The sequence below is a fragment of the Rhinoraja longicauda genome, chromosome 40 (genome assembly GCF_053455715.1).
Source record: "Rhinoraja longicauda isolate Sanriku21f chromosome 40, sRhiLon1.1, whole genome shotgun sequence".
Classification (NCBI taxonomy): Eukaryota; Metazoa; Chordata; class Chondrichthyes; order Rajiformes; family Arhynchobatidae; genus Rhinoraja; species Rhinoraja longicauda.
Genome location: NC_135992.1, coordinates 2,016,490 through 2,032,245, shown reverse-complemented (window position 1 = coordinate 2,032,245; position 15,756 = coordinate 2,016,490). Strand labels below are relative to the sequence as shown.

Sequence of the window (15,756 nt, the reverse complement as noted above, 5' to 3'; positions counted from 1 at the left end):
GCTGGCACAGCTGGCACTGGTGCCCCGGCACTGGCACAACCCCAGCACAGGGAGCGGGCGGACTCTTTGGAGACCCACGGACTATCTTTAATCGGACTTGACTGGACTATCATGCACTGAACGTTATTCCCATTGTCCTGTGTCTGTTCACTGTGGCATCACCACAGTTACGGTTGCCAACTGTCCCGTGTTAGCCGGGACATCCCGTATTTTGGGCTAAATTGGTTTGTCCCGTACGGGACCGCCCTTGTCCTGTATTAGGCCCGGGGGACACTGTAGGCCTGGACACTAGGCCTGGCCACTGTAGGCCTGGACACTGTAGGCCTGGACACTGTAGGCCCAGACACTGTAGGCCTGGACACTGTAGGCCCGGGGGACACTGTAGGCCTGGACACTGTAGGCCTGGACACTGTAGGCCCGGACACTGTAGGCCTGGACACTGTAGGCCCGGGGGACACTGTAGGCCTGGACACCGTAGGCCTGGACACTGTAGGCCTGGACACTGTAGGCCTGGACACTGTAGGCCCGGGGGACACTGTAGGCCTGGACACCGTAGGCCTGGACACTGTAGGCCTGGACACTGTAGGCCTGGACACTGTAGGCCCAGACACTGTAGGCCTGGACACTGTAGGCCCAGACACTGTAGGCCTGGACACAGTAGGCCTGGACACTGTAGGCCCAGACACTGTAGGCCTGGACACTGTAGGCCTGGACACTGTAGGCCCAGACACTGTAGGCCTGGACACTGTAGGCCTGGACACTGTAGGCCTGGACACTGTAGGTCTGGACACTGTAGGCCTGGACACTGTAGGCCCGGGACCGCTGTAGGCCCGGCCACTGTAGACCTGGACATTGTAGGCCCAGGGACCGCTGTAGGCCTGGACACTGTAGGTCTGGACACTGTAGGCCTGGACACTGTAGGCCCGGGGACCGCTATGGGCCCGGACACTGTAGGTCCAGACACTGTAGAACCGGCCACTGTAGGCCTGGACACTGTAGGCCCGGGACCGCTGTAGGCCCAGCCACTGTAGACCTGGACATTGTAGGCCCGGGGACTGCTGTGGGCCCGGACACTGTAGGTCTGGACACTGTAGGCCTGGACACTGTAGGCCGGGGGGGGCTGTTGTAGGCCCGGACACTGTAGGCCAGGGGACCGCTGTAGTCCCGGACACTGTAGGCCAGGGGACTGCTGTAGGCCAGGACACTGTAGGCATGGACACTATAGGCCGGGGGGCTGCTGTAGGCCCGGACACTGTAGGCCTGGGGACCGCTGTGGGCCCGGACACTGTAGGCCCAGACACTGTAGGCCCGGACACTGTAGGCGCAGACACTGTAGGCCCGGCCACTGTTGGCCCAGACACTGTAGGCCCGGACACTGTAGGCGCAGACACTGTAGGCCCGGCCACTGTAGGCCTAGACACTGTAGGCCCGGGGGCCACTGTAGGCCTGGACATTGTAGGCCCGGCCACTGTAGGCCCAGACACTGTGGGCCCGGGGGCTGCGGTAGGCCCGGACACTGTTGGCCTGGGGGCTGCTGTAGGCCCGGACACGGTAGGCAACGGAGTGTGTTTGGGGAGCGAGTGTGTTTGCCTAACGGAGGTTGCGTAGCAACCCGCCTCCCGGCCCGGGCGGCCGCCATTGGTGGAGCGGGAGCACGTGGCCGCTGGCTGGGTTAGGTCACGTGGGGCACGGTGCGGTGACATCGCCCTTTGTCCCTTATTTTGGAGTGAGAAAGTTGGCAACCCTAACCAGAGGCCGGACAAGGCCGGACACGTGCTGCCACACATCCAGGGGACATCCATCTTGTTCACCTCCTGGCATGGACAACCAGCTCCTCAGATGGGACAGCTCGCGTTCCTGATCAATGAATAAAGGCCGGGTATTACGGAAGCCATCCGTGGTCTCCAAGCCCGTTCTCATGGGCCGCACACGAGACCTTGCAAGGCATCCACTGGCAAAGCCAGGGAGATGCAGAGCAGAGAGGGCAGGTGGTTTGGGGTGGCATGGTAGAGTTGCTGCCTCACAGCGCCAGATACCCAGGTTCGATCCTGACTACGGGTGCTGTCTGTACGGAGTTTGTACGTTCTTCCCATGACCTGCCTGGGTTTTGTCCGGGTGCTCCGGTTTCCTCCCACACTCCAAAGACGTGCAGGTTTGTAGGTTAATTGGCTTTGGTAAAATTAGTAAATTGTCCCTAGGTGGGGTGGGGTGGGATGGGGTGGAGTAGGGTGGGGTGGGGTGGGGTGGGGTGTGTTGGGGTGGGGTGGGGTAGGGTGGGGTGGGGTGGGGTGAGAGTGGGGTGGGGTGGGGTGGGGCAGGGTGGGGTGGGGTGAGAGTGGGGTGGGGTGAGAGTGGGGTGAGAGTGGGGTGAGAGTGGGGTGGGGTGGGGTGGGGTGGGGTGAGAGTGGGGTGGGGTGGGGTGAGAGTGGGGTGGGGTGAGAGTGGGGTGAGAGTGGGGTGGGGTGGGGTGGGGTGGGGTGGGTGGGGTGGGGTGAGAGTGGGGTGGGGTGGGGTGAGAGTGGGGTGGGGTGAAAGTGGGGTGAGAGTGGGGTGGGGTGGGGTGGGGTGGGGTGGGGTGGGTGGGGTGGGGTGAGAGTGGAGTGGGGTGGGGTGAGAGTGGGGTGGGGTGAGAGTGGGGTGGGGTGGGGTGGGGTGGGGTGAGAGTGGGGTGGGGTGTGTTGGGGTGGGGTGGGGTAGGGTGGGGTGGGGTGGGGTGGGGTGAGAGTGGGGTGGGATGGGGTGGGGCAGGGTGGGGTGGGGTGAGAGTGGGGTGGGGTGAGAGTGGGGTGAGAGTGGGGTGAGAGTGGGGTGGGGTGGGGTGGGGTGGGGTGAGAGTGGGGTGGGGTGGGGTGAGAGTGGGGTGGGGTGAGAGTGGGGTGGGGTGGGGTGGGGTGGGGTGGGGTGGGGTGAGAGTGGGGTGGGGTGGGGTGGGGTGGGGTGGGGTGGGGTGGGGTGGGGTGGGGTGGGGTGGGGTGGGGTGGGGTGGGGTGGGGTGGGGTGGGGTGGGGTGGGGTGGGGTGAGAGTGGGGTGGGGTGTTGTGAGAGTGGGGTGGGGGTGGGGTGGGGTGGGGTGAGAGTGGGGTGGGGTGGGTGGGGTGGGGTGGGGTGGGGTGAGAGTGGGGTGGGGTGGGGTGAACGACCAAGAGACAGATGGGGGGGGTGAGAGGGTGGAATAGAAGGCAGTGTGCACCTATCTTCCGACACACTGTGAATAGAAGCCTTCAACAAACTCAGAGCTGGGGGAGAAACAAATACCTCTGTCCGTCTGAGCTACAGGTTCATTCACTCTGGGCATGTGTGACTGTGCAGGGAGTGATGAGTGAGAGGGGGAGAGGGAACCTGAGGGAGAATAGTTTCACCCAGAGGGTGTTTGCAAACTGTAACACACGGCCTGAGGGGTTGCTGGAGGCAGAGACTTGCACAACATTTAATTCTCATGATTCACTGAGCCACTGGTGTCACGGTGGCGCAGCGGTAGAGTTGCCGCCTTACAGCGAATGCAGCGCCGGAGACCCGGGTTCCATCCTGACTACGGGCGCCGTCTGTACGGAGTTTGTACGTTCTCCCCGTGACCTGCGTGGGTTTTCTCCGAGATCTTCGGTCTCCTCCCACACTCCAAAGACGTGCAGGTTTGTAGGTTAATTGGCTGGGAAAATGTAAACATTGTCCCTGGTGTGTGTAGGATAGTGTTAGTGTGCGGGGATCGCTGGGCGGCGCGGACCCGATGGGCCGAAGGGCCTGTTTCCGCGCTGTATCTCTAAACTAAATAAGATTAGTATAGAAAGGTACGCGATGGTCAGCACGGACAGTGTGGGCATGTTTCTGTGCTCCTTGTCCTTGTGACTGTAACATGGGAGGCCATTCAGCCCATCGGATTCAAACCAGTTCCCAACATGTGTCCCAGCTCCTCCCTGCACACACCTGCAATTAATTTTAATTTTAGTTTTAGAAACGCAGCTCAGAAGCATGGCCTCCTGCCCACTGAGTCTGCACCGCCCAGCGATCCCCACACACTGACACTAGTCTACACTAGGGGCCATTCTTACAGTCACACCAAGCCGATTAACCTACAAACCTGTACGTCTTTGGAGTGTGGGAGGAAACCGAAGATCTCGGAGAAAACCCACGCAGGTCACGGGGAGAACGTGCAAACTCCGTACAGACAGCACCCGTAGTCGGGACCGAACCCGGCGCTGTTCGCGTTGCAAGGCAGCAACTCTACCGCCCCTCACAATCCCGTAAACTCCGGGCGGATTACTTTGCCGTTTACCGACACAGAGAGGCGATTTACCGCAATCAAACTGACACTTCATCCGTGAAATGTGGGAGGGAAACCGAGCTACTGGGAGGCAACCCACACTGTCCTAAGATGGACGTCTGACTCCACACAGACTGCTGCTCAGGTCGGGATTGAACCAGGGTCATTGGAACTATGGGGCAACAGCACTACCCGCTGTAACACCTCACCGTGCAGAATCACAGGACGGATTAATCAGTCCTGGAGGACACACTGTAGATTTCGGTTTGTCACGTGTACCGAGGTACTGGGGTCCCGTATTAGCTGGGACATCCCGTATTTTGGTCTAAATTGGTTTGTCCCGTACGTGACCGCCCTTGTCCCGTATTAGGCCTGGGGGGCGCTGTAGGCCTGGATGCTGTAGGCCCAGACGCTGTAGGTCCGGACACTGTAGGCCCGGATGCTGTAGACCCAGACGCTGTAGGCCAGGACACTGTAGGCCCGGACAGTGTAGGCCCGGACACTGTAGGCCTGGATGCTGTAGGCCCAGACGCTGTAGGCCAGGACACTGTAGGCCCGGATGCTGTAGACCCAGACGCTGTAGGCCAGGACACTGTAGGCCCGGACAGTGTAGGTCCGGACACTGTAGGCCCGGATGCTGTAGGCCCAGACGCTGTAGGCCAGGACACTGTAGGCCCGGACAGTGTCCCAGTATTAGCCAGGACATCCCGTATTTTGGTCTAAATTAAGCGTCTTTGAGTGTTTAGAAAAGCGCTATATAAATGTAATGCATTATTATTATTATTATTATTAAATTGGTTTGTCCCGTACAGGACCGCCCTTGTCCCATGTTAGGCCTGAGGGGGGCTCTAGGCTCGGAGCTGTAGGTCCAGATGCTGTAGGCCCGGACGCAGTAGGTCTGGACAGTATAGGTCTGGACACTGTAGGTCCGGACACTGTAGGTCCGGACAGTGTAGGCCCGGAGGCCCGGGCACCACCTATCGGAGGTTGCGTAGCAACACGCCTCCCGGCCCGGGCGGCCGCCATTGGTGGAGCGGGAGCACGTGACCGCTGGCTGGGTGAGGTCAGGTGGGGCGCGGGGCGGTGACGTCACCTTGTCCCTAATTTGGGAGTGAGATAGTTGGCAAGCCCACGAGTGAGAAGCTTTTGTTGCGTGCGAACCAGTCGTCAGAAAGCCAACACACGATTAGCAATACATTAGATTCAGCAAGGAGGTACTGGCGAACAAACAGTTAATACTTGCACAGACCTGGCACCTACTCCCGTGACTTAAAAGAGCTAATGGGTAATTTAATCAAGGATTGAAAATGATTCAAGGATTTGATAAAGCCTAGAGTGGATGTGGGGAGGATGTTTCCACTGGTGGGAGAGTCCAGGACCAGAGGGCACAGCCTCAGAATTAAAGGGCGCTCTTTTAGAAAGGAGGTGAGGAGGACTTCGTTAGTCAGAGGGTAGTTAATCTGTGGAACTCATTGCCACAAAGGGCAAGTCAGTGGATATTCTTAAGGCAGAGATGGACAAATTCTTGATTAGAACGGGTGTCAAGGGTTGTGGGGAGAAAGCAGGAGAATGGGATTAGGGGGCAGAGATCAGCCATGATTGAATGGCGGAGTGGACTCGATGGGCCGAATGGCCTAATTCTACTGCTGTAACGTGAAAGCAGGGAAAGAACAAAAACTACAACCATAGGGACACAGAGAGTGCAGGTGCTGGAGTCTTGAGCAAAGCACAATGTGCTGGAGGAACTCGGCGGGTCAAGCAGCTTCCATGGAGGAGATGGATAGGCAACATTTTGGGTCAACGCTCCATGGCCATACCATACCATACACATACAGCCGGAAACAGGCCTTTTCGGCCCACCAAGTCCGTGCCGCCCAGCGATCCCCGTACATTAACACTATCCTACACCCACTAGGGACAATTTTTACATTTACCCAGCCAATTAACCTACAAACCTGTACGTCTTTGGAGTGTGGGAGGAAACCGAAGATCTCGGAGAAAACCCACGCAGGTCACGGGGAGAACGTACAAACTCCTTACAGTGCTGCCTGAACCCGCTAAGTTCCTCCAGCACTTTGTGTAGGAAGTAACTGCAGATGCTGGTTTACATCGAAGATGGACACAAAACGATGGAGGGTCCCTGACTCAGTCTGAAGAAGGGTCTCGACCCGAAACGTCACCCATTCCTTCTCTCCAGAGATGCTGCCTGTCCCGCTGAGTTACTCCAGCATTTTGTTTTTTCTTTCTACAGGAGGCCAGAACAAAAAAGGGATAATCTCAGAACTAGAGTTGGGCAGTTCAGCCATGATACCATGAACTGTTCCCAACGGGACTTGATGTCCCTTCAACTTAGAAACATAGCAACTTCTTAAGGGATTGGACAGGCTAGATGCAGGCAAAATGTTCCCCATGTTGGGGGAGACCAGAACCAGGGGTCACACAGTTTAAGAAAAAGGGGTAGGCCATTTAGAACGGAGATGAGGAAAAACTTTTTCACTCAGAGAGTTGTGAATCTGTGGAATTCTCTGCTTCAGAAGGCAGTGGAGGCTAATTCTCTGAATGCATTCAAGAGAGAGCTAGATAGAGCTCTTAAGAATAGTGCAGTCAGGGGGTATGGGGAGAGGGCAGGAACGGGGTACTGATTGAGAACGATCAGCCATGATCACATTTAATGGCGGTGCTGGCTCGAAGGGCCGAATGGCCTCCTCCTGCACCTATTGTCTATTGTCTATTTAGGACTGAGATGCGGAAAACCTTTTTCAGTCAGAGAGTTGTAATTCTGTGGAATTCTCTGCCACAGAAGGCAGTGGAGGCCAATTCACTGGACGTATTCAAGAGAGAGTTAGATAGAGCTCTTGGGGCTAACGGAATCAAGGGAAATGGGGAGAAAGCAGGAACGGGGTCCTGATTCTGGATGATCAGCCATGATCATATTGAATGGTGGTGCTGGCTCGAAGGGCCGAATGGCCTCCTCCTGCACCTATTGTCCATTGTCTATTGTCCACAAATTCACAACTCTCTGGGTGAAAAAGTTTCTTCTCACCTCAGTTTTAAATGGCCTCCCCTTTATTCTTAGACTGTGGCCCCTGGTTCTGGTCTCCCCCAACATTGGGAGCATTTTTTCTGTGTCTAGCTTGTCTATTGTCTATGATCATATTGAATGGCAGTGCTGGCTCGAAGGGCTGAATGGCCTACTCCTGCACCTATTGTCTATGTTTGTGTGTTTCTAACACAGCAAGAGGGAGCTCAGTTTACACAACTGGCCGCGATCTATCTACATGAGGTGACGTTATAAAAGCCCTTGCTTCAGAGGTGATATGATGCAGAGGACTACTGATCAAACGTGATTACAGCGGGTCATTTACACTGTTTATGTCTGTTCAGGTCAAGAGTGTTTCATTGGTTCCACCAGGCTGAGTAGTTATGGTCATTGTAGAGATGAGTCAGGTTGCAGCCCATATTAAAGCTCAACTCAATCAAAATCTGTACCGTAATAATTATGGAGCCGACCCCTTCTAGTTTAGTTTAGAGATACAGCGCGGAAACAGGCCCTTCAGCCCACCGGGTCTGCGCCGCCCAGCGATCCCCGCACGCTAACACTATCCTACACACACACTAGGGACAATTGTTACATTTACACCAAGCCAAATAAAGTACAAACCTGCACGTCTTTGGAGTGTGGGAGGAAACCGAAGATCTCGGAGAAAACCCACGGGGAGAACGTACAAACTCCGTACAGACGGCGCCCGTAGTCGGGATGGAACCCGGGTCTCCGGCGCTGCATTCGCTGTAAGGCGGCAACTCTACCGCTGCGCCACCACTCTTGACATCCATTATTTCTCAGGCACAATCTTCACTTTCTCTCTGGCATAACTCCAAGCTCCGTGTGATATTTTTTCAGAGGCTCACCGTAACGTTACTCCCCCCGACATTTCCTCAGTTGCCGCGTGGCTGACGAGCGGATCCCACAAACTAGTGGGAATGCTCAGCGGTCCAGACTGATCAATGGGAAGGTGGTATGGAAACAGGCCCTGCGGTCCACGCCGACCATCGATCACCCACTCACACTACTTTGGTTTAGAGATACAGCGCCGAAATAGACCCATCGGCCCATCGAGTCCGTGCCCACCAGTGACCCCTGCACACTAACGCTATCCTACACACAATAGACAATAGGTGCAGGAGGAGGCCATTCGGCCCTTCGAGCCAGCACCGCCATTCAATGTGATCATGGCCGATCATTCTCAATCAGTACCCCGTTCCTGCCTTCTCCCCATACCCCTGACTCCGCTATCCTTAAGAGCTCTATCCAGCTCTCTCTTGAATGCATTCGGAGAATTGGCCTCCACTGCCTTCTGAGGCAGAGAATTCCACAGATTCACAACTCTCTGACTGAAAAAGTTTTTCCTCATCTCCGTTCTAAATGGCCTACCCCTTATTTTTAAACTGTGGCCCCTTGTTCTGGACTCCCCCAACATTGAGAACATGTTTCCTGCCTCTAACGTGTCCAACCCCTTAATAATCTTATACGTTTCGATAAGATCCCCTCTCATCCTTCTAAATTCCAGTGTATACAAGCCTAGTCGCTCCAGTCTTTCAACATATGACAGTCCCGCCATTCCGGGAATTAACCTAGTGAACCTACGCTGCACGCCCTCATTTGCAAGAATATCCTTCCTCAAATTTGGAGACCAAAACTGCACACAGTGGGGACAATTTACAATTACACCAAGCCACTCAACCTACAAAACTGCACGTCTTTGGAGTGTGGGAGGAAACTGAAGATCTCTGAGAAAACCCACGCAGGTCATGGGGAGAACGTACAGACAGCGCCCGTAGTCGGGATCGAACCTGAGTCTCCGGCGCCGTGAGGCAGCAACTCTACCGCTGCGCCGCCGTGCCGTGAAAAGATAGAGCACAAGTTCTCTGCTATCCCACAAGCACAACCACTCCCCACACATTAGGGGGCAATTTACAGATGGCCCAATTGGCCCACAAACACACCCGCCTTGAGAATGTGTGAGGAAACATTCCTCAGCACCCGGAGGAAACCCACGCGGTCAGGGGAGGAACGTGCAAACTCCACACAGACGGAAACCAAAGTCGGGATCGGCCACGTGTCTCTGGCGCTGTGCGGCGGCGACTCTCAGTATCTCAGACACTGCACTAGTGTGCAGTCGTGGTACCACTAAGTAGATGGATAGGCACCAGATTTGGTGGTACTTTCAAGTCTCGGTTTGATGGACAAAATGGTCTCCTTCTGTTCGGGATCATTCTGTGATGGAGCATGGTTTGTTGCTGATGATGCTGGGATGCCTTTGTGTGCCAGATATTTGCCACTGGATGAGCTGGTTACGGGCAGCTCCACGAGGCAGACTGGCGTGTGAGGTGAAAATGCCCACGCATCCTTATTCCGGACCTACCCCAACATACTGTCCAAACCTGTCCAAATCGAAGGTATTCATTCACACAATGCTGGAGTAACTCAGCAGGTCAGACAGCATCTCTGGAGAGAAGGCATGGATGACGTTTCGGGTCGAGACCCTTCTTTAGATTTAGATTTTTTTTTAGAGATACAGCGCGGAAACAGGCCCTTCGGCCCACCGTGTCCGTGCCGCCCAGCGATCCCCGCACACTAACACTATCCTACACACACTAGGAACAATTTTTACATTTACTCAGTCAATTAACCTACATACCTGGTATTTATTCACAAAATGCTGGAGTAACTCAGCAGGTCAGGCAGCATCTCGGGAGAATAAGTCTTTGGAGTCTTCTTCAGTCTGAAGAAGGGTCTCGACCTGAAACGTCACCCATTCCTTCTCTCCTGAGATGCTGCCTGACCCGCTGAGTTACTCCAGCATTTTGTGAATAAATACCTTCGATTTGTACCAGCATCTGCAGTTATTTTCTTACTGCACCTGTCCAAATGTTTCTTGAAAGAGTTTGTGTTCCTCAAACTGTGGGGCATCCTGGACAATACGGCTCACCCCCTCCATGACACACACTGGCCAACCTGAGGAGCACCTTCAGCAACAGACTGGTCCCACCGAGATACAGCACAGAACGCCACAGCAGATCCTTCTTCCCTGTGGCTATCAAACTGTACAACTCCTCCCCCTTCTGTCGTGGGGTAGACTGAGACTGTCTCCCCACACCCCCTCCTCCCCCACCCCCCACTCACCCACTTTCCCCAATCTTTGCACCATCCCAATCCTTTCCACTCCACTTTAATTTCATGTTGAGGAAAGATTGGAAAGACTCTGCCTGTATTCACTGGAGTTTAGAAGGATGAGAGGGGATCTTATAGAGACGTATAAAATTATAAAAGGACTGGACAAGCTAGATGCAGGAAAAATGTTCCCAATGTTGGGGGAGTCCAGAACCAGGGGCCACAGTCTTAGAATAAAGGGGAGGCCATTTAAAACTGAGGTGAGAAGGAACTTTTTCATCCAGAGAGTTGTGAATTTGTGGAATTGTCTGTCACAGAGGGCAATGGAGGCCAAATCACTGGATAGATTTAAGAGAGAGTTAGATAGAGCTCTAGGGACTAGTGGAATCAAGGGAGAAGGCAGGCACGGGTTACTGTGGACAATCAGCCATGATCACAATGAATGGCGGTGCTGGCTCGAAGGGCCGAATGGCCTCCTCCTGCATCTATTTTCTATTTTCTATGTTTCTATGTTTCATGTATTTTGTGTTTTATGACTGTTGGCAGATCAGTTTCCCTCCTGGGGTAAATAAAGTTCTATCGTATCGTACCATATCGCGATCGTCCCTGCCTTAACTACCCCTTCCAGCAGCTCGTTCCATAGACCTACACCCACCACCCGTGAAAAACCCCTCAGGTTCCTGTTAAATCTTTCCCCCCCTTCACCTTAAACCTATGTCCTCCGGTTGTCGATTCCCCTACTCCGGGCAAGAGACTCTGTGCGTCTACCCGATCTATTCCTCTCATGATTTTGTACACCTCTATAAGATCACCCCTCATCCTCCTGCGCTGTAAGGAATAGAGACCCAGCCTGCTCAACCTCTCCCTGTAGCTCAGGCCCTCGAGTCCTGGCAACATCCTCGTAAATCTTCCCTGCTGCCTTTCCAGCTTGACAACGTCAAAATGATGAGTAGCCTTCAGATGGTGGCTGTTATCCACGTGGGAAATTTATTCTGGCCTGACCATTGATAAACAGGTCCCAAAACAGCAATGCAAAGATGCCTTTCCTAAATATCAATGGCTGGGGAGCAGCAGATGGACTTTTCATTCCGTCTACGGGCACACAGATGCAACAGCGTTATCTCTGTGAGCAGTTCCTGCCAACACTTCTGACCATAAATCCCCAGGTTCCTCTTCATAAATGGTGAGCGTAGCCACACACCAACACACTGGCAATTATTACGTGACACATTTACAGGCCCAGTTCCCATTCATACTCGAGGCACAAGAGTCAACGCTAGCAGGGGATGGATTCAGCAGCACTGACCCGACACCTGTGGCACAACACCAGCCCAGTTGTCTCCTCTTTGGTCATCCCCAGCCCGGGTGCAATGAGCCCTACAGCACGGAAACAGGCCCTGAGTTGATTGGATAGCAAAGCTTTTCTCTGTACGTCGGTGACAATAAAATATCTAAACCGTTGAACTCTTCCTGTGTGCATGTAGCAGTTCAAATGTCTTTTAGTCGTTGTAATATCGCGAGACAGGTGAGCCGGTAGAGTTGCTGCCTCACAGCACCTGGGATCTGGGTTGGATCCTGACTACAGGGGCTGTCTGTGTGGTGTTTGCATGTTCTCCCTGTGACCACGTGGGCTTTGTCTGGGTGCTCCAGCTTCCGCCCACACCCCAAAGACGTGCAGGTTGATTGGCTTCAGAAAGAATTGTAAATTGTCCCCTAGTGTGTGTAGCACAGTGCTAGTGTGCGGGGATCGCTGGTCGGCATGGACTCGGTGGGACGAAGGGCCTGTTTCCGCGCTGTATCGCCAAACTAAACTAAGCTGCCCCCAACTGTGCAGGGAGCGGATGAGAAAGTGGGATAACATAGAACTAGTGTACAGATGACCGATGGCCAGCATGGACTCGATGGGCCGAAGGGCCTGTTTCTACACTGTATCTGTAAACTAAATTGCTCCAAGTGTACAGAGTTATAGAGTGATACAGTGTGGAACAGGCCCTTCGGCCCAACTCTCCTACACCGGCCAACAATGTCCTAGCTACCCTAGTCCCACTTGTCTGCACTTGGTCCATATCCCTCCAAACCTGTCCTATCCATGTACCTGTCTAACTGTTTCTTAAACGTTGGGATAGTCCCAGCCTCAACTACCTCCTCTGGCAGCTTGTTCCATACACCCACCACCCTCTGTGTGAAAAAGTTACCCCTCGGGTTCCTATTAAATCTTTTCCCCTTCACCTTGAACCTATGTCCTCTGGTCCTCGATTCCCCTACTCTGGGCAAGAGACTCTGTGCGTCTACCCGATCTATTCCTCTCATGATTTTGTACATGGGTGGTTGATGGCCAGCATGGACTCGATGGGCCGAAGGGCCTGTTTCCACGCTGTGCCTGTAAGTACTAAAGGGCAGTGCGCTTGGAGCTGAGGTCCTACCTGGACATGTTCATGTCTGTCTGCGGTCCGCGGGCTTTCTCCAGGCCCAGCTTGGTGAAGATGCCCACCAACACCATGATGGCCACCACCCCACAGATGATGTAGACGATCATGTTGGTCTTGTCCTTGTCGTGGTCCTGGGGCAGGTTGTCCTCCACTTTGACGGGGGGCTTGCTGGTGTTGGCCCAGTTGGGGGTGTCGTAGTTACTGCAGGTGCTCTGGTCCAGCCGGTCGTGCTGGAACTCGCAGCAGAAGCGATATCCGCAGGTACCGCAGCAGTACAGGTAGGTGCCGGCGTTGCAGTTAAATGGTGGGTCCCACTGGCCCATCACGTCGTAGTAGCCGCGGCATTGGTCCGAGTTCAGCGGCGCCTCCGTGGAGCCCGGGGCCTGCTCGGACGGCCAGGCCTTGGTAGCGTTCTCGGTCTCGGTCTCGGCAGCGCCCGGCTCCACCTTCCCTCCGCGCGCGCCGGCCCACATCAGTACCTGCCCCGTCAGTACCGAGCTCCACAGCCCTGCCATCAAGCGCATCTCCACAGGCGCTCTCAGCCGCTCAGCGCCGGGCGACAGCGAGGACTCGTGGTGGGGGGTGGAGAATGACGGCCGGCGTTGGGGGGGAGAGGCGAGGATCCAGAGGAGGTCGGGCGGACGCAGCTGGGCACTGTAAGCCCTCACCACTGCCGCCCGCAAGCACCTCTCCCTTTGTGCGAGTGGGCTGCCGGGGCGAGCTGGCTGAGGTGTGGACCCACGGCTGTAACGCGCTGGAGGCAGTGACCGTAACTCACATCATCGGCTGGACCCTGCAACAATCAGGACACACACAAAGACCCATAAAGCATCACTGTCATGTTCAATAAGCAGAGTGCCATTATCACAGCGCTCATCACAACGACAAACACTCAACGCCGGGACTGCCATTAGTTCGGAACACTATTACCTATTGTCAGGTTCGAAGCTGTCCGTACCATTTTGATTTTCAGGTGTACCTGTTCCCCTCTCCCTCTCTCCGCGCACGAGACTTCTCACATAATGCTCTGTTACATTGGCCAAGTGTTTGCATTCACAGCGAGGGGCAGGTGCTTGTGAGAGAGGGGGGAGGTTAGATTTCCCTTGGGGACCATAGATTATTTTTATGATCACAGGTCATGCAGACTTGTGTAGGATTTACATAAACAGGCTATTCAGCCCATTGCTATTGAGGGCATGCAGCGTAGGTTTACTAGGTTAATTCCCGGAATGGCGGGACTGTCATATGTTTAAAGACTGGAGCGACTAGGCTTGTATACACTGGAATTTAGAAGGATGAGAGGAGATCTTATCGAAACGTATAAGATTATTAAGGGGTTGGACACGTTAGAGGCAGGAAACATGTTCCCAATGTTGGGGAGTCCAGAACCAGGGGCCACAGTTTAAGAATAAGGGGTAGGCCATTTAGAACTGAGATGAGGAAAAACTTTTTCAGTCAGAGAGTTGTGAATCTGTGGAATTCTCTGCCTCAGAAGGCAGTGGAGGCCAATTCTCTGAATGCATTCAAGAGAGAGCTAGATAGAGGTCTTAAGGATAGCGGAGTCAGAGGGTATGGGGAGAAGGCAGGAACGGGGTACTGATTGAGAATGATCGGCCATCATCACATTGAATGGCGGTGCTGGCTCGAAGGGCCGAATGGCCTCCTCCTGCACCTATTGTCTATTGTCCAGAGATGCTGTCTGACCCGCTGAGTTGCTCCAGCATTTTGTGTCTACCTTCAGTTTAAACCAGCATCTGCAGCTCTTTCCTACACACCAGCAAGTAATCCTCTTCCAAATTCCTCAGTCTGATTCGACTGTTCACACAGCCAAGAAACAGGCTGCCCTTCCTCGTGTCTCGGACCTGAAGGATTTAGCACATCTGCCTCCAGAGGCTGCCCGTCCCGCTGAGTATTCCCAGCACTCTCTCTTCGTAAACAGACAGACTGCATGCCATCTTGGGCTGTCTTTGTGTAGGAAAATAACTGCAGATGCTGGTACAAATCGATGGTAGACACAAAATGCTGGAGTAACTCAGCGGGGCAGGCAGCATCCCTGGAGAGAAGGACTGGGCGATGTTTCGGGGTCGAGGGGGGGGGGGGATAGTGGGGAGAGCAAACAACAGGGAATGTGGGGATGAAAGAATCGTCCCAGATACTCCCACCCGCCTCACTCTCCAGGATCATTTCGAGAGTTTGCCTCAAAGATGCAGCTTGGAAACAGGCCCTTTGGTCCAAGCCGCCCCTCGACCACCCCTTCACACTCGATTTTAGATTTAGATTTTTTTAGATTTAGAGATACAGCGCGGAAACAGGCCCTTCGGCCCACCGTGTCCGCGCCGCCCAGCGATCCCCGCACACTAACACTATCCTACACACACTAGGCACAATGTTTTTAATTTTACATTTGCCCAGCCGATTAACCTACAAATCTGTACGTCTTTGGAGTGTGGGAGGAAACCGAAGATCTCGGAGAAAACCCACGCAGGTCACGGGGAGAACGTACAAACTCCGTACAGACAGCACCCGTAGTCAGGATGGAACCCGGGTCTCGGGCGCTGCATTCGCTGTAAGGCAGCAACTCTACCGCTGCGCCACCGTGACTGCCCTGGTTCTGATAACACTAGTTCTGTGTTATCCCACATTCTCATCCACTCACGTTGTCGACCTGCCCGTGGTGAGGCCCCGTCAACTGACCCCAGCCCAGGCGGACGACCACAAACAGAGACTGCAGAGGCAGAAGTAGCTTTGTAACTTCTGCTGCCTCAAACGCAAGGTGATGTAGAAGACCCACTCCCTACGCACCAGGGGGCAATTTACAAAGGGCCGATTAACCCACAAACCCGCACGTCTTTGGGAAGTGGGAGCAATTTGTGGAATTCTCTGCCACAGAGGGCAGT

At 54.4% G+C, this 15,756-nt stretch overlaps 1 protein-coding gene across 1 annotated transcript in view; it reads right to left on the bottom strand.

Annotated features, from left to right (window-relative positions):
• Positions 1 to 15,756, bottom strand: part of LOC144611369 (protein shisa-8-like) — a 136,588-nt gene that overhangs the window by 56,999 nt on the left and 63,833 nt on the right. The window contains 2 exon segments of the mRNA XM_078430441.1: positions 12,854 to 13,632; positions 15,516 to 15,653. Of these exon segments, the coding sequence (XP_078286567.1) occupies positions 12,854 to 13,632; positions 15,516 to 15,653 (917 nt within the window).